We start from the raw sequence: 19054 nt of genomic DNA on the forward strand, positions 1-19054 counted from the left end.
GGGTCCAAAGACGGGCAACAAAAATGGTGGAAGGTCTTAAGCATAAAACCTATCAGGAAAGACTTCATGAACTCAATCTGTATAGTCTGGAGGACAAAGGGAAAGGGGAGACATGATTGAAACATTTAAATATGTTAAACGGTTAAATGAGGTTCAGGGGAGAAGTATTTTTAATAGGAAAGTGAACACAAGAACAAGGGGCACAATCTAGATCAGAAGCAATGTGAGAAAATATTATTTGAAGCTTGGAACAAACTTCCAGCAGACATGGTTGGTAAATCCACAGTCACTGAATTTAAACATGCCTGGGATAAACATATATCCATCCTAAGATAAAATACAGGAAATAGTATAAGGGCAGAGTAGATGGGCCAGGAGGTCTTTTTTCTGCCGTCAATCTTCTATGTTTCTATGTAACCTAAGGAGGGAAGTGTTGGACTGTTCTAGGATCCTGTTTGGTCTTTCATCCAAAAGGCTCCTCGGAGGATCAGCTGTCATCTCCTGGGACAAAAGCAGTGTGGCTTGACTTCCCAGTTAGTGCAAAGCCTTGGAATTTCCAGGAAGCGTCTTCTCCAAATGTTGGAGAGGCCCAAGCCTGCTTAGTTTCCTAGACAGAGCAGCTGAGGGCCACCACAGGCCAAGTTTGGGGGGGGTGGAGGGACAAAAGCTGGGTTTCCAGAGGCCAAGCTGTTTAAGGCAAGGGTCTCCAATCTTTGCTGGTTGAGGAATTCTGGGAGTTGAAGTCCTCCGAGGCTGAAAGTCACCAAGGTTGGAGACCCCCACGCTTGGATTCTGCCTTAGATGCCTGGAATGCTCTACCAGACTCTCTGGTTTCTTCCCCAAACCCCAAAATCTTTAACCTTAGACTGCCTACAGTCGCTCTCTCCCCCTGTTTCTAAGAGGTCTGTAAGGGGCGTGCATAAGTGCAGCAGCGTGCCTACTGTCTTATTGTCCTCATTTATGAGTACTTACTTTGCTTATGTTTATGCCTGTATACCTGGTATCTTGTACATGTTTTTGACAAACAAATAAACAGATTAGATTCTTATTAGAGTTGGAAGGGACCTTGTAGGTCATCTACATTCATCCTGCCGCATGAATCCCAGAGACCGGTGAGGCCTTCTCCAGGTCCCATCAACTAGACAATGTTGCTTGGCAGGGCCTAGGGGAAGAGCTTTCTCTGTGGGGGCCCGGCCCTCTGGAATCAGCTACCCCCAGAGATTCGTGTTGCTCCCACCCTCCTCGCCATTCATAAGAGTTTAAAGACTCGCCTATGTCGCTAAGCTTGGGGCCATTAGATTCTGCCCTCTGGCCGATGAATGTATAGTGGGTTTGTTGATAGGATGAATATGTGTGCATTTTTATTGGTTTTTAGTTTTTAGATTTGATTCTTAATTTTAATTAATTGGGTTTTGATATAAATTACATATACTGTATATATTGTAAACCGCCCTGAGTCAGCAGTGGGCTACGGGCCAAAACGCTAAATTGCGCTCGCCGCTGCGGCTCATAAGTTCTTGTGGGACCAGTGCAATTTTTGCTGCTGCACCTGTGGAGGTAGCAAAATTGCGCCCATGTTTCAGCAAGGTTTTACCTGCGCAACTTAGCTACCTTCACAGGTGCAACAGCAAAATCACGCTGGTCCCGCAAGAACTTACGAGCCGTGGCGGCGAGTGCAATTTAGCGTTCCGGCTCGTAGCCCACCGCTGCCCTGCGTCCTTGGAGAGGGGCGGCATATAAATCCGATTAATCAACCAATCAATCAATCTATCTAGTCCAACCCCCTCCAGAACTAGAACTTTCTCAAACTCTCCCTCCTCCCTCCCTTTGGAAAGACAGATGCCAGTTGACCAAGATATGCAGAATCATAACAAAATACATTGCCCGACTCTGTATTTTCTTCTCCAACACCCCCTATAATTTTAGCCTTAGACTGTCTACAGCAGTGTTTCCCAATCTTGGTAACTTGAAGATATCTGGACTTCAACTTCCAGAATTCCCCAGGCAGCATTTGCTGGCTGGGGAATTCTGGGAGTTGAAGTCCAAATATCTTTAAGTTGCCATGGTTGGGAAACACTGATCTACAGTCCTCTTTTATCCTCACTTTTTAAAAACTTATGTGATGTTTTTTATAAATTACTATTATTCTATACATGCTTGACAAATGTAAGTAAGTAATAAATAGTTTCCCTGAATTCTTGGGGCTTCCCTTTCTGTGAACGTCCCTCTTCTTAAAACCCAGTTAGTTTTAGTTTTAAGCCTTCGGAGAATTAATTCCGGGCACTGAGGATGGGTCGTTGGGGGGGGGGAGAAATCCCACAAATCTGCACCGGCCAGTCCCGGGCATCCAGTCCCAGCCACGCCTGCAAAAGTCCGGCAGGGCAAAAGGGTTCACACTCTACCCGCGCAACCGCCGCTTCCAGGCGAATCGTAACCCACCAAGCTGCGGAGAGGAGATCTCGGCGGCCGGTGGTTCTGCTCCTACCGGCCAGGGCGGGATGGTCCGGGGCTTCCCTCCCTCCTTCTCTCCCTCTCTGACTGCCTCCCTTCTCTCTCCTTGCGCGGCCACAGCTCTCCAGCCCGTGGCAACGACGCGCCCTCCGCGTTCCCAAAAGCGCCTGGCCGGCTAGGGCGCACGGGGCAGCGTTTGCTGGCTGGCCGCCCCCGCCTGGGCGAGGGGCGAGGGGGCGGCGGCGGCGGCTCTCGCCCTCTCGCTTCCGGCCGGGATGCTGGAGCAAGCAGGCGGAGGAGGAGGAGGAGCCGCCGCCGCCGTCGGGGAGGCGAGCTGCCCCAGGAGGGCCGGTGGAGAGCGCAGCTCTTTACGCATGGAGACGCCACCGAGGGCCCGGCTCGCCGGCTGCGGGGCCAGCCGGGCGCTCCTGCCCTTCGGCCCGCCGTTTCTGCTGCTGCTGCTTTTCTGGACCGGCGCGGCCGCGCAGGAGCTGAGTCCCCGCGGGAGGAACGTCTGTCCGGCGCCGGGGTAAGAGGCAGGCGCTCCCTTGGCAGAGAAGCGGGATGGGAAGGGAAGCGGGGATGCGCTCGCTGGTCCTCGGTGCCGGGCTTTGGGTTGGGGGGAAACCCGCTTCATCCCGGCCAGAGTTGGCGGGAAGGTTGTGTGCGCCGTCTTGGCCTCCCCGTCCCCAACTTGGAGTCCCGGGAAACGCCGATGCCCCTTCCCATCTGGCTCCGGTCAAGGAGATGGGAAGGTTTTCACTCTTTTTAATTGTTGGTCGCCGCCCGGAAAGAGTTGGGCGGCCTATACATTTAATAAACATTAAATTAAATTGTGGGAATTTAACAAACCCACCATTCCACTCATTAGATGCAAATACCTAATATTAGGTCGCTTGAGAGTGATAGTCAACAACATGGTTGACAAATTATGTCTTCTGTATAACAAATAAATATACTGTATGTACCCAGTGAAAGAAAATATTAATTGAGGAGAAGCAAATGACTATCTATGTGCGTATAAAGAAGACTCCTGAAACTTAATACGTTCTGTATGTTGTTTAAGTTTATATGTTCATTTATCAGTTTATCATGGTTTTTTTAATGTTCTGTTTGTTTAATTTTCCCCCTTTTCTTTCTATTTTTATATGTGGAAACTTAAAAAAGACTTTTTTAAGTAGAAAAATAATTAAATTAAATAAATTCCCTCCCAGGCTGAGAAGGGGGCCGACCTTTCCGCTCTGTGTTGGGGGGGCTGCGGAACCGGAGTGGTCGGCGGGGATCTCCAGCCAAATAACGGAAGCAAAAACCCCCCCCGCGCGCCCAAAGGCCAGGAGGAGCCGGTGGAGGGTCCCCCCCCCCACGCGGCGAGGCTCACCCACTCCCCAGCCGTTGACAGACACTCCCTTCTCCCTCCTCCCGTGTCCCGAGCGCATTTTGACACGCCGCAGCCCCGAGCGAGTTTTGGTCCAGGCGCCTCTTCTTCCCGGAGAGGTCCGGAGGGAGCCCATTTGTCCTGGGGGTGGGGAGAGAAAGAGGGTCTCCTGAGTTTATAGACCCGGTTGAGGAGGGCAGGAGCCCTGGCTGGTGGGCGCCCCTTGCAGGGTCGCTAACGGCAGCCCTCTTAGAAGCCTTGGGTTTAAATTCCGAGGGAAGGGGGATAGCAGCAACCCAGCCTCCCCTCCGCCCCCCCTCTCCCCCCCTCTCTTTCTCTCTCTCTTTCTTCTTCTCTTTCTCTTCCTCTCTGTGTGTCTTTTTTTGTCTCTCTTTCTCTATTTGTGTCTCTTTCTCTCCTTTTTCTTTGCCTCTCTCTCTCTTTTGTCTTTCTCTCATTGTCTCTCTCTCCTCTTTCTTTCTCTCTCTTTCTCTTCTCTCCTTTTCTTTCTCTCTGTCTGTCTGTCTTTTTTGTCTCTCTCTCTCTTTCTTTGTCTCTTTTTCTCTCTTTCTCTCGCTCTTTTTCTTTCTTTCTCTCGCTCTTTCTTGTCTTTCTTTTACTCTCTGACTGTCTCTTTTGTCTCTCTCTCTTTCTTTCTTTCTCTCCCTCCCTTTCTCGCTCTCTCTCTCTTTCTCTCTCTTTCTTTTTCTGTCTGGCTCTCTTTCCCTCTCTTTCCCTCTCTTTCTCTCTCTCTCTCTTTCATTTTCATCTTTCTCTCTGTCTGTCGGTCTCTCTCTCTCTCCCGCCCTCCCCCAGCAAAACCCGCTTTCTGCTGCGCTAACCCATCCGTGCATCCCGGCTGAGAAAGCGGATTTCGGTCTCTTCTTCCTCTTTGCCAAACCGCCCCCCCCGCTCCCCCCCCCCGATTGTTCGCTGACAGCCATGTTGGGCCGCGAGTGCAAGATTTCCAGAATGAAGGGGGGGGGGACCAGATAAAAGGCAGGCGCCGAGGTTTTGGGAGACCCAATAAGATTTTCCCCTCTTTTTTTTCCACCAGGTTCAAAAGAATAACAACTAAGGCGGCGCGGCCCCCAACCCCCATCCCCAACCATCCCCTTCCAAGTGTAACCTAAAACCCTGTGGAAAGAGACGCTACATCTGTTTTTGATTTAAAGTCTTGCAAACAAGCTCCCTTCGCCTTTGCAGAGATTCTGCGGTGGAATTTCTGGCTGAGCCTCGCACCCCCTCTCCACCCTAGCCCCCCTCCCACCACCACCACAAGTTCTCTGGCCCACATTTTTCCTACCGAGACAATGTCGGTTTTGCAATGGAAGAAAACCCCCGTGGAAAGGGAGAGGGTGCAATTTAAGCTGTTTGTGGGCATTTGGAGAATGTCCTTGCCCTGCAGATTCTGGGCTCCTGTTGCTATCAAATCGCCCGAAGAGGCTTTGGCTGCAGACTTTAGAGAAATGGGGGGTTCATCCACAAATGAGGGGGGTGAGGGGTTTGCTTGCTTGCTTGCTTGCTTGCAAGAGCAGAAGTGTCTGCAGCTTGGAGCCCATTTCTTAACTAAATGCATTTGTTTTATTTCTTAAATCAGAAGTATTCAAACTTGGCAACTTTAAGACTTGTAGACTTTAACTCCCAGAATTCTCCAAGCCAGCTTTTTATTTAATTTCTTAAATCAGAAGTTATTCAAACTTGGCAAGTATAGAGCGCTGGTGAGACCACATTTGGAATAATACTGGAGACCTCACTTACAAAAAGATATTGATCAAATTGAATGGGTCCAAAGACGGGCTACAAAAAGTGTGGAAGGTCTTCAGCATAAAACTTATCAGGAAAGACTTCATGAACTCAATCTGTCTAGTCTGGAGGACAGAAGGGAAAGAGGGGACATGATCAAAACATTGAAATATGTTAAAGGATTCAATAAGGTTAGGGAGGGAAATGTTTTTAATAGGAAAGTGAACCCAAAAACAAGGGGGCACAATCTGAGGTTAGTTGGGGGAAAGATCAGAAGCAACGTGAGAAAATATTATTCTACTGAAAGAGTAGTAGATGCTCGGAACAAACTTCCAGCAGACGTGGTTGGTAAAACTACAGTAACTGAATTTAAACATGCCTGGGATAAACATAGATCCATCCTAAGATAAAATACAGAAAATAGTATAAGGGCAAAGTTGATGGACCAGGAGGTCTTTTTCTGCCGTCAATCTTCTATGTTTTTATGGCAAGTTTGACTTGTGGACTTCAACTCCCAGAATTCTGTGAGTTGAAGTCCAGAAGTCTTAAAGTTGCCAAGTTTGGGGACCCCTGTCTTAAATATTAGCAAACCAAATCCTCCAGATGAACACTTTCAGTTCCATTTCAAAAACCTTCATAGGAAAAGAGCTGGCACCCTCCACATTTTTTTGAGGGTGGGGTGTCGTGCAGCAGCCCCCTGTGCTTTTCCATTCATGTGTCAATTAGCATCAACAAAGGAAAACGCAAAACTGTGTGGCTGTTCTGGCTTGGATGCTGCCCAGGTGTGGGTGTGTGTGAGGGCTGGGTTTGCACATTAGACTAACTGGAGAATGAGAATCTAGGCTTACAGGCATGAATCTGAGCCTTTCATGAGCCAACGAATCCTTGTGGGTGAGAGTCGAAGACTCTAGAGCAGTGTTTCCCAACCTTGGCAACTTGAAGATATCTGGACTTAAATTCCCAGAATTCCCTAGCCATCATTTGCTGGCTGGGGAATTCTGGGAGTTGAAGTCCAAATATCTTCAAGTTGCCAAGGTTGGGAAACACTGCTGTAGAGGGCATCTTTTATCCACAAAGCCCATTTCACACATGAAAAGGTTGTGCTGTACTAAATTTATAAAGCAGTATCAATACGCAAAGTATTACTGGTATTAACACAACGTATAACTAACAAAATGAAATTCAATGGTGAAAAAAGGCAGGCTCTATATTTAGGCAAGAAAACAAAATGCACAGGTACAGAATAGGTGGTACATTGCTCAACAGTAGTAACTGTGAGAGGGATCTTGGAGTCCTAGTGGACAACCATTTAAATAGGAGCCAGCCATGTGCAGCAGCTGCCAAAAAAGCCAACACAGTTCTAGGCTGCATTAATAGAGGGGGAGAATCAAGATCACATGAAGTGTTAATACCACTTTATAAGGTTTTAGTCGCCAAGATGCAAAAAGGATATTGAGACTCTAGAAAAAGTGCAGAGAAGAGAAACAAAGAGGATTAGGGGACTGGAGACTAAAACATATGAAGAAAGGTTGTAGGAACTGGGCATGGCTAGTTTAATGAAAAGAAGGACCAGGGGAGACATGATAGCAGCCTTCCAGTAGTCATCTCATACTTAACAGGATAATAAAAGTGGGATCTGTGTGAGTTTGCCCAGAGCCCCCAAACATGGGAAAGCCTCACCAAATTTCAGTCAAACTAACTTCAGCAAGATATCAGCAAAGTGTGGTCTCATCTTAAAAGCTCTTAAAAGAAGGCAATTCTTTTCATTCAAGTCAGCAGACGTATTGGTGAAAATACAGTGTTTGGAAGGGCTGCAGAACATGCTGCTATTTTCCAGGCCATTGATTTTACATCAACAAAGAAATTACTCAACAGTAATGATCTTGTCTCAGAATTTTTTAAAAGGTCCTTTCTCCACCACTGAGGCAGAGATAAGCATAATATTTCTATTTTCTCCCGCCTAAGGAAGGGAAGTGCCAGCTTCCCTTTCTCTCTCCCGGGAAAGTGAGTGTCAGACAGGCACATGGGGATGGTAGAAGGTCAGAAAGAGGGCAGAGTTTTACAGAGTCAGCCTATTTCTGCCCAACAATCTGGGTCTTCATTTTAGCCACCTCGGAAGGAGGGAAGGCTGAGTCGATCTTGAGCCTGGTGAGATTTGAACTGCTGAACTGCAGCTAGCAGTTAGCTCAAGTAGACTGCAGTGCTGCACTCTAACCACTGTGCCATCTCAGCTGATGAAGCTGGGACTGTGCCAATTTGCCCAGCCATCTCCCCACAGCCAGTGATACAATTCACCCTGGGACAAGAGTTACACTAATATAAAAAAAATAAATGGTGGAAAGAATCATTGAAGAGCCACGGTGACACTATAGTTAGAGTGCTGACTGCTAACTGCCTGCAATCTGGCAGGTCGAATCTCACCAAGCTCAAGGTTGACTCGGCCTTCCATCCTTCCGAGATGGGTCAAATGAGGACTCAGATTGTTGGGGGCAAGAGGCTGACTCTGTAAACCGCTTAGAGAAGGTTGTCAAAGCACTATGAAGCAGTATATAAATCTGCTATTGCTACCCTTCCTTCCTTCCCTCCTTCCTTCCTTCCCTCCTTCCCTCCTTGCTTCCTTCCTTCCCTCCTTCCTTCCTTCCCTCCTTGCTTGCTTGCTTCCTTTCTTCCTTCCCTACTTCCTTCCTTCCTTCCTTGCTTCCTTCCTTGCTTCCTTCCTTCCTTGCTTCCTTCCTTCCTTCCCTCCTTCCTTCCTTCCTTCCCTCCTTCCTTCCTTGCTTCCTTCCTTCCCTCCCTCCCTCCCTCCCTCCTTCCTTCCTTCCCTCCCTACCTCTGCCCACTGACAGAAGTTCGATTCTCCCCGGCTCAAGGTTTACTCAGGCCTGTCTGCCAATTCAAAATCACTCTCCACTTTGGAATCTGAACAATCTTCAGGCTAAACACAACACTGGTGGGCCCAGTAAACTCATGTTTCACCTTCCCCAGGCTCCAAAGGCTTCCCGGCAGCTGGAGGAGGGTAAAAATGCCCCCACATCACCCCTGGAGGCTCCCTGGAAGCCAAAAACACCCTCCCACAGTCACGGTGTGAGCCTAAAATCAGCTGGCTGGTACACACATGCACATTGGAGCTGAGCTAGGGCAATGGCTCACGTGCCAGCAGATATGGCTCCACATGCCACCTGTGGCTCCTGTGCCATAGGTTCGCCATCACTGCTCTAGAAAATGTCCAGAGATACTTTACTAGAAGTGCCCTCCACTCCTCCACTCGCAACAGAATACCCTACGCAACTAGACTTACAATCCTAGGTTTAGAAAGCTTAGATTATGTCACCTTAAACATGACCTAAGCTTAGCCCATAAAATCATATGCTACAACGTCCTTCCTGTCAATGACTACTTCAGGTTCAACCACAACAACACATGAGCACACAACAGATACAAACTTAAAGTAAACCGCTCTAAACCCGACTGCAGGAAATACGACTTTAGTAACTGAGAAGTTGATGCATGGAACTCACTACCAGACTCTGTAGTATCAACCCCCAACCCCCAACATTTTACCCTTAGACTGTCCACTGTTGACCTCTCTCAGTTCCTAAGAGGTCAATAAGGGGAGTGCATAAGTGCACCAGCGTGCCTTCCGTCCCCTGTCCTAATGTTTCTCTCTTACTAGTATCATGTATACAGATATTGTTATATCTTTGTATACCACAAGTGCGTACTTGACCAAACAAACAAACAAACAAACAAACAAATAAATAAATAAATAAATAAATAAATAAATAAATAAATAAAATAAAATTCCTCACGTGGCCTCAGCTATGGCTACATGTGTCAAAAGTTTGTCATCATGGGTCCTATTCTATTCTATTCTATTCTGTCCTGTCCTGTTCTGTTCTGTACTACTCTACTCTACCCTACCCTACCCAACACGATCCTACCATACTCTATTCTACCCTACCCTACGCTATCCTACCCCACCCTACTCTACCATATGCTATCCTACCCTGCTCTACCCTACCCTACGCTATCCTGCCCTACCCTACGCTATTTATTTTATTCATTTATTTATTACTTAGATTTGTATGCCGCCCCTCTCCGAAGACTCTACAGCTATCCTACCCTACCCTTCCCTTCCCTACCCTACCCTACCCTACTCTACTCTACCCTACCCTACCCTACCCTACTCTACTCTACTCTACCCTACCCTTCCTATCTTATCCTATCCAGTATTGGGTTCCTACCTGGATGGGTGTGTGGTGCTCCAGTGGTTGAAATGGAGCTGTGCGCATAGCTTCTGGTGACCAGCGTGTGGGTGCGCATGTTGGACCGAGATTTGGCACCTGCTTGCCGCCTGGAGCTGCATGTGCATTAAAAGACCTATCTGTGTCGCCAAGCATGGGAAAATTAATGTATCCCCTTTTCTGACCATTAAGAGTTATGTGTGGTTGTGATTGTGTTGTATTGATTGGTATTTTAATGATAGTGGGTTTTTAATTATAGTTTTTAATTATTAGATTTGTACTGTATTGTTTCTTACTGTTGTGAGCCTCCCTGAGTCTTTGGAGGGGGCGGCATACAAGTCTAATAAATTATTATTAAATTATTATTATTAGCACCAGTAGTACAGTAAGTTGGAACCCCCACCTGATCCTATCCTCTCCAATCTCCCTCACTTTGCTGACTGTCCAGCATTCTCCCCTCTGAATAACTCCAATGGATTCATGTTCGGGCATGAATGGGATCAGGGAGGCATTTGTTTGTTTGTTTGTTTGTTCAACTTCTATGTCGCCCAATCCCGACGGACTCAGGGTGGCTTACAACATAATAACAATACAAAAAGATACAGCAATTTAAAAAGAAGTCGAATATAAGCTCTAAAAAAAACCCTAAGCCCAATAAAACCCATTTATATAAAAACCAATCAAATCTTATGCATGCACACCATTCATAAAATAAAATTTGGATAATTCATGGCCCCCAGGCCTGCCTGCAAAGGCAGGTCTTTGTGGCCTTGCAGAAGGCCAGCAGGGTGGGAGCAGTACAGATATCTGGGGGGGGTAGTTGGTTCCATAGAGCCAGGGCAGCCACAGAGAAGGCCCTCCCATGCGGTCCCGCTAACCTACATTGTTTAGTCGACGGGACCCAGAGGAGGCCAACTCTGTGTGCTCTTATTGATCTCTGGGAGGTATGCGGCAGGAGACGGCCCCGTAAATAGTCTGAGCCATGTAGGGCTTTATAGGTAATAACCAACACCTTGAATTGTGCCTGGAGACTAATAGGAAGCTTGCGGAGCAAAGATGTTATATGGGTGTACTGAGATACACCCATAATAGCTCTCGCGGCTGTATTCTGGACTATTTGCAGTCTCTGAACACTATTCAAGGGTAGCCCCATGTAGAGCACATTGCAATAATCAAGATGAGAGGTGATGAGGGCCTGAGTAATGTGCGGACAGCCTCCTGGTCCAATTAGGGCCACAACTGGTGTACCAGACAAAGCTGGGCGAAGGTCTGCACTGGTTGGGTTTTCAATTTGTGAGCTAACCAGCAATGAATGTTTGGATGGTGTTACTTTAAGAGCTAGGATGCAATTAGGAGACAGATGTGCTGCTCTCTATTTTGTTGCCTTGCATTGTATTCTGTTGCATTGTATTGTTGGTTGTTGGTGTATGTATGCCGCTTAGTATTGATGTTATATTGCTGTGTGCTAAGTTATTGATGTAATCTAAGATATAGCTGTATGCTTAATACTCTTGTATGTTAATAATAGAATACATCCTGCTGTGTACTAATACAGTACTTCTGTGTGCTAATAAGAGAATATACTGTAATGTTGTGTGTTAAATGATATATGTATTTGCTGTGTGCTAATTAGAGATTGTACTATATTGCTGTGTGCTAAATGGTAAATGTATTTGCTCTGCACCAATAAGAGAATATTGCTATGTGCTAATTGGTCTAATGTACTTCCTGTGTGCTGATAATGCTATGTGCTAATAATAGAAGATATAATATGTATTATGAATTGTATTATGGTTAGTGTGCAATATTAATGATATTGCAAACCTTGTAAATAATACCTTTAAAATAGTGGTCTGTGTTATTGTCTGAACAACCACCACTGCCACATATACTCTGTTTGGAATTAAGTATTCTAACATTGGTTAGCCCAGTGTGATATGCTAAACTTCACACCCATCTTTTGCCACTGAAATGGATGTTGGACAACTGCAGCCTGCCAAAATTCCCCTTGGAAGGACATTCTAAAAGCAAATTGTCTTTGCTATCAGACTAAAGTATGATTGATTTTTAAAATATTGGGGATTTTATGAGTTATCTAGTTTAATTCATTACATTTGCCATTGTATTTTATTGTTTTTTATTATATATTGTAAGCCGCCCTGAGTCTTTCGGGGAGGGGTGATATATAAATCCAAGAGAGAGAGAGATGGATACTGTAGATTGATGAATACTGTAGATAGATAGATAGATAGATAGATAGATAGATAGATAGATAGATAGATAGATAGATAGATAGATAGATAGATGATAGATAGATAGAGACAGACAGACAGACAGACAGACAGACAGACAGACAGACAGACAGACAGACAGACAGACAGATACTGTAGATTGATAGATAAATTGATTGGTTGATTGATTGATTGATTGATTGATTGATAGATACTGTAGATTCTGTAGATTGATAGATTCTGTAGATGATAGAGAGATAGATAGAGGGAGAGAGATGGAGAGAGGGAGGGAGGGGGAGAGAGAGAGAGAGAGAAAGAGAGAGAGAGAGACAGAGATAGATGATAGATAGATAGATAGATAGATAGATAGATAGATAGATAGATAGATAGATAGATAGATAGATAGATAGATAGATAGATAGGCAGGCAGGCAGGCAGGCAGGCAGATAGAGATAGATAGAGAGAGAGAGACAGATATATACTGTAGATCAGTGATTTTCAACCTTTTTTGAGCCGCGGCACATTTTTTTACATTTACGAAACCCTGGGGCACATTGAGTGGGGGGGGGGGTGGCAGCTAAAAAAAGTTTGGACAAAAAAATTCTCTCTCTCTCTCTACCTCCCCTTCGCTCTATTTCTTTCTCCCTCCCACTTTCTCTCCCTTCCTTCCTCTTTCTTTCTCTCTCTCTCCATCCCTCTTTCTTTCTCTTCCTTCCTTCCTCTCTTTTTTGCTCTCTTTCTCTCTCTCTCCCTACCTCCCTCTATGTCTTTCTCTCTCTTTCATTCCCTGCCTCTCTTTCTCTCTCTCTTGCTTTCTTTCTCTCTCTTGCTTTCTTTCTCTCTCTTGCTCTCTCTCTTTCTTTCTCTGGTTCTCTTTCTCTCTCTGGTTCTCTTTCTCTCTCTCTTTCTTTCTCTCTCTCTTTCTTTTTCTCTCTCTCTTTCTTTCTTTCTCTCTCTCTTGCTTTCTTTCTCTCTGAGCTTCGCGGCACACCTGACTACGCCTTGCGGCACACTAGTGTGCCACGGCACACTGGTTGAAAAACACTGCTGTAGATTGATAGATACTGTAGATGGATGGATGGATGGATGGATGGATGGATGGATGGATGGATGGATGGATGGATGGATGGATGGATGGATGGATGGATGATAGGGGGAAAACATTGATAGGGGGAAATGCAGGCAAATTATTTCTGCAGGGTCTTGAAAATAAACTTCGAACTTTTGACTTGCAAAAGCAGTTGCTGCTAAAAACAGCTGACAGCCTCAAACTCTTCTCCCTCCCTTCGCTTTGCACAGACAGGAGGACAGGCAGAGATTATTAATAAGACTACAGGAGTGACAGTTTGCCAACTGCAAATGGAGAAATCCATGTGTCCAGAGTTTGAAGATGCGACTGAAAGAATTAGCTTAATCTTCAGCTGTTGGGGCTGATTTTGGAAGTTCTATTTATCTGCGGAATTGAGACAAAAGAAAATAAAAAACCCTTTCTTTGAAGTCGTCTCTTACTGACATCAGAGACAGCCATGGAGGATCTACTACCACTCTACAAAGCCTCAGTAAGACTACATCTAGAATCCTACATCCAGTTTTGGTCACAACACTATAAAAAAGATGTTGAGACTTTAGAAAGAGTGCAGAGAAGAGCAACCAGGACGATGGGGAGACTGGAGGCTAAAACATACGATGAACGGTTGCAGGAACTGGGCGTGGCTGGTCTAGGGAAGAGAAAGACCAGGGGAGACATGATAGCCATCTTCCAATATTTGAGGGGCTGCCACAGAGAGGGGGGGCAGCTAAAATTTGGAGCAGCTCACAACAATACCCCATTGTGTACAAATCTAATGTTAAAAAACAACTTAAAACCCTTATTATAAAAAGAAAAACAATCACACAACCTAACAGACCATGCATAAAACCATAATAGCTAAGGGTAGCTAATAGAGTCTTCGAAGTGGGGTGGCATACAAATCTAATAAATAATAATAATAATTATTATTATTATTATTATTATTATTATTATTATTATTATTATTGGTTTTCTATGCCGCCTCTCTCCAAATACTTAGGGCATAATCTCTGTGGCGGCCCCGGCCCTCTGGAATCAACTCCCCCCAGAGATTAGAACTGCCTCCACCCTGCTTGCCTTGTGTAATTGCTTATAAAGTTTATGTAGGGTACTCTTGTATTGTATGGTTTTAATGATGGGTTTTAGATGTTTTTAGGTACAGTATTAGGTTTGTTATATTGTTATTATTGTTGCTGTAAGCCGCCCCGAGTCTACGGACAGGGGCGGCATACAAATCTAATAAATTATTATTATCAATTAATAACTCTGTGGGATCTGACTGGTCACTGGGACTCAGTCCACTCAATGAAGCAGTGGAGGTAATGTGCCAGTGTCTGGATGCTGTTAGAATCTGGATGGGTGTTAACAGGCTCAAACTCAACCCCGACAAGATAGAGTGGCTGTGGGTTCTGCCTCCCAAGGACACTGTCCGTCCATCACTCTTTGGGGGGGGAGGACTCTTGATCCCCTCAGAGAGGGTCCGCTACTTGGGCATTCCTCCTCAATCCACAGCTGACTTTGGACCATCATCTTTCGGCTGTGGCAAGGGGGGCATTTGCCCAGGTTGGCCTGGTGCACCAGTTGCGGTCTATTTGGACCGGGTCCCTACTCATGGTCACTCCCTCCCTCACTCACTCATTTATTTATGTATTTATTTATTCGATTTTTTTTAATGCCGGCCTTCTCCTTAGACTCAGGGCTGCTTACAATATGTTAGCAATAACACTTTTATTTTAACAGAGCCAGCCTATTGCCCCCACAATCCAGATCCTCATTTGACCCACCTTGGAAGAATGGAAGGCTCAGTCAACCTTGAGCCGGTGATGAGATTTGAACTGCTGACCTGCAGATCTAGCAGTCAGCTTTAGTGGCCTGCAATGCTGCGCTCTACCCGTTGCGCCACCATGCTCTCTACATGGGGCTACCTTTGAAGAGTGTTTGGAAACTGCAAATTGTGCAGAACACAGCCGCACGAGCAGTCATGGGCTTCCCCAGACACACCCGTGTCTCTCCAACACTCCGCAGACTGCATTGGTTGCCAATTGGTTTCCTAACTCAATTCAAAGTGTTGGTTATGACCAGTGAAGGGCTACCAAAATTTTTACTACCACACTGTGGCTGTGGCTTATGCAGGACCCCCTGCATTTTCGTTCAACCTCTTTCAGTGCAAATTGAGTGCTCTGGGATGGAGCTCCATTTTCGCTACTCCACTGCGTTCCCACCCATTCAGGCAGTAGCCCACCCCTGGTTATGACCTATACACCCCTACATGGCATCGGACCAGATTACCTGCGAGACCGCCCCCTGCCGTATGAGTAGGGGTGGGAAGCAGTCAGGACTGGGTGGAAAGCAGTTCCACTGGTGGAAATGAAGCTGCATGCAGAGCTCCAGCTGACCGACGGCAGTAACTTCCTGAGTTACTGGTCTCAACTCAGCTCTCCTTTTTTTTCCCCTGCTGCTGCTGCTGTGTGCTCCTCGCTTTTTTCCTCTTTCCTCCTTCCTGGCCGGCTCCCCTCCCTGCCCGGCTCCCCTCCAGCCTCACGCAGCCACCTTCCAAGGCCAGGAGAGCCATGCATGCCGAAGCAGTCTGGGCTGTGGTCTTTTTCCCCTCGCAAAGCCCTCACTCTGCCCACAGCTGAGATGAAAAGGCATTGTGGGGCAATAACAGTTCAAGTGAACAGTGATGATAGTTCAAGCCATTCCCACCTGGTCACATGACTGGCAAGCCACACCCACAAAATAAGCGACACCCATAGTGTGGCAGTAAAACTTTTGGCTGCCCATTACTGTGTATGAGTCCCAGAGACCAGTATCATCAGAAGTCCACCCTTGTCTTAATGTTTTTGTCCGCAGAACAGTTGAGAAGCTCCTTCTTAGGAGATGCAGAAAAAAAGTCACTGAAAATTGCATCAGTGGGTTCCTACCGATGCAGCACTCTGGCCCACATTGGTATGAAAAATCCCCTGTGCATTTTTCTAAACTTCTGGTTTGGGGTTTTTTTTTCCCGATTATATCTTCCTCAATGGGCATAATTTCATTTTTCCAATATTGTGCAAGCACTATTCTAGCAGCTGTTGTTATATGAAGGATTAAACACAATTGGTTTTTGTTAAAGTTTTCAGGGGCTGTACCTAACCGAAAAGGTTTCTTTTCTATTCTTCTCTCTAATATTTCTTCTAGCCATGTCTGAATTTTCCACCAATATCTCTTAACTTTCTCGCAGCTCCATCACATGTCATAATATGATCCAAATTCTTTATTCCATCTCCAACATATGGCTGAACACTTTTTGTCTATTTTTGCTAGTTGTGTGGGGATTATATGCCACCTAAAGTGGCCGATTAGGTCCCACATAGTCGGCCTTCTCCGGGTCCCGTCAACTAAACAATGTTGTCTGGCGGGACCCAGGAGAAGAGCCTTCTCTGTGGTGGCCCCAGCCCTCTGGAATCAACTTCCCCCGGAGATTAGAACTGCCCCCACCCTCCTTGCCTTTCACAAGTTGTTGAAAACTCACCTTTGACATATCCCCTAACTATTTTGCTTTATGTATGGTTTGATTGGATTGTGTGATTATTTTATTATAAGGTTTTTTTAAATTGTGTTTTTAAATATTGGATTTGTACTTTGTTTATTATTGTTGTGAGCTGCCCCGAGTCTTCGGAGAGGGGTGGCATACAAATCTACTAAATAATAATAATAATAATAATAATAATAATAATAATAATAATAATAATAATAATAGAAAAAAATCATCTTAGTTGCTCTTCTCTGAACTTTTTCTAAAGTCTCAACCTTTGCTGTTAGATGAATCACTGCAGTTAAGTCAGTCACTCAGCCATTAGGCAAATCGTTCTTCCTCCATTGAATTTGTGTGTCAAAGGCCGTCTGGGAAGGTCACAGATTTTAGTCTTGTGACCTGAGAATGCGGCTACCATCATAAATCATCATAAATAATATGCCAGTTGCCAAGCACCCAAGTTCTGCTCACATGATTGTGGGGATGCTACAACAGTCACAAGTCATAAGGCCGATCATAAGCCACTGTTTTCAGTGCTGTTATAACATCAAGCAGTAGCTCCAAGAATTGTTTTAAGACGAAGACCATACATATGAGCTAGCCTCTCAGAGAGGTTGGTGTTTAAGGGGATTAGCAGAGTTTGAAGGGACCTTGCAGGTCATCTAGTCCAACCCCTCTGCACGAGCAGGAGACCCTTCATCTGCCTAGATAGAAATCACAACCTCCTGATTTGTGAAGCAAGAGCTTGCTGGAGCTTCTCAAGAAAAGATTGGGTAACCATTAGCCTAGCACTGGGATTAGACCGGAAGACTTCCAAAGTCCCTTCCGCCATCACGTGGCCATCTCCCGCCTGAGGTGCAAGCAGAAGACGTGGGTGGAAGCGGCACTGGCAGCATTTATGCTCCTGGCAGCACCCACGTGCCTAACTACCCAGCCTGAGGCGGGGGGGCACCCAGGAAGGAGAGCACCGGAAACAGGAAGCAAATTGTCACCCCAGCGAGCGACACTGGGGAGGTTGTAAGTCGAGGACTTAACAGTGCACTTGAACCATGATGATTGTTCAAGCCACTCCCACCTGGTCACATGGCCAGCAAACCACTCCTACCCAGTCACATGACCATTAAACAACACCCACAAAATAAGCCACACCCACCGCGTGGCAGTAAAAAATTTGGCTGCCCATTACTGCTTATAGGTAATAACCAACACCTTGAATTGTGACCGGAGACCAATTGATAACCAGTGCAGCATGCAGAATGTTGATGTTATGTGGCTGTACCAAGGTACTATTGGGTATTGATTATTAATTTGCAGAGTTTGTACTATTTACTTTGCAGCAGATATAGCGCAGCAAGAAAGAGAAACAATACTGATATTAGATTTTAACTGTTTTTAATTGTTGTATTTATTCTGATTGTTAGCCGCTCAGAGTCCTTTTGGAGTGAGCACATATAAATGCAAGAAATAATAAATAAATAAATAAATAAATAAATAAATAAATAAATAAATAAATAAATAAATAAATAAATATTTGGAGAAGCCCCAAATCCCACTCCTGGCTGGCCCCGCCCACCCCACCCTTCCCTTCCCAGTGTTGTGGTTGGCTCTGGGCCAGCTTGTGCAACCGGGAATTTGGATGTTGGCTTAGGAGAATCCTCAGGTTCCCATAGACTTGTCTTACTGCCATCAGTTTCTGACAGTGAGGATTCCTTGCCAAGGTCAGATGCTGGGGAAGAAGAAGAATCAGATAGAGAGATCGATGCAGCCAGCCCATTAGTTAATGACCCCATTAGTGGGTCATCGAACTCGGAGGGGGATCGGTGGATAGATGCCAGAATGTGTAGGCTCATGGTTAGAAGGGACCAACTGCGCAGGTATCATCAGAGATAAGGGAGAACCCCTGTGGCTGAGGCAATTGTGCTAATGTGGTTGCTGATAAATTACCAGCGTTGCAGAGAGTGCATGTGGGTGTTTATCGGTTTGGAGAAGGATACACCGTGTTTGCACTGTTCCTGGACTTTCACAGACTTTCTGGGATATTTCACAGCTAAGTAAATCTTGTGGACTCATTTGAAGAGGTTTGGCTGTGACGCTCTCACAGCTGCTCTTATCTGCTCTGTTTGTTTTTGTCTCTCACAGCTTTCCAGGACTTTTATCTGTGTGTGAGCTGATTTGCTCAGTTTAAAGTGCATGTGCACAGCTTTATTTTGGATAAACTGTTTTTCTGGTTACTTTACAACAGCGTGTGTGTTTGAATTTACATTCCTGACTTAATTGGGACTCGTAACGTGAAGCCCAGCATAACACAAACAAACAAACAATGAGGTGCAAGCAAACTATTGGCTGCAGAAGGCTGCCCGGTATAACACCCAGTCCCCGTTTTGGAGACTCGGGAGGGAGAAAAATGGACCTACTGGAAGT

General features: G+C 45.6%; 1 protein-coding gene across 1 annotated transcript in view; it reads left to right on the top strand.

Annotated features, from left to right (window-relative positions):
- The first annotated feature begins 2655 nt into the window (after positions 1-2655).
- The window catches only part of LOC139172885 (scavenger receptor class F member 2-like), a 74641-nt gene continuing 58242 nt past the window's right edge, over positions 2656-19054 (top strand). Inside the window, 1 exon segment of the mRNA XM_070762169.1 lies at positions 2656-2980. Within this exon segment, the coding sequence (XP_070618270.1) occupies positions 2727-2980 (254 nt within the window). The 5' untranslated portion in view covers positions 2656-2726.

Source organism: Erythrolamprus reginae, chromosome 10, assembly GCF_031021105.1.
Source record: "Erythrolamprus reginae isolate rEryReg1 chromosome 10, rEryReg1.hap1, whole genome shotgun sequence".
Classification (NCBI taxonomy): domain Eukaryota; kingdom Metazoa; phylum Chordata; class Lepidosauria; order Squamata; family Dipsadidae; genus Erythrolamprus; species Erythrolamprus reginae.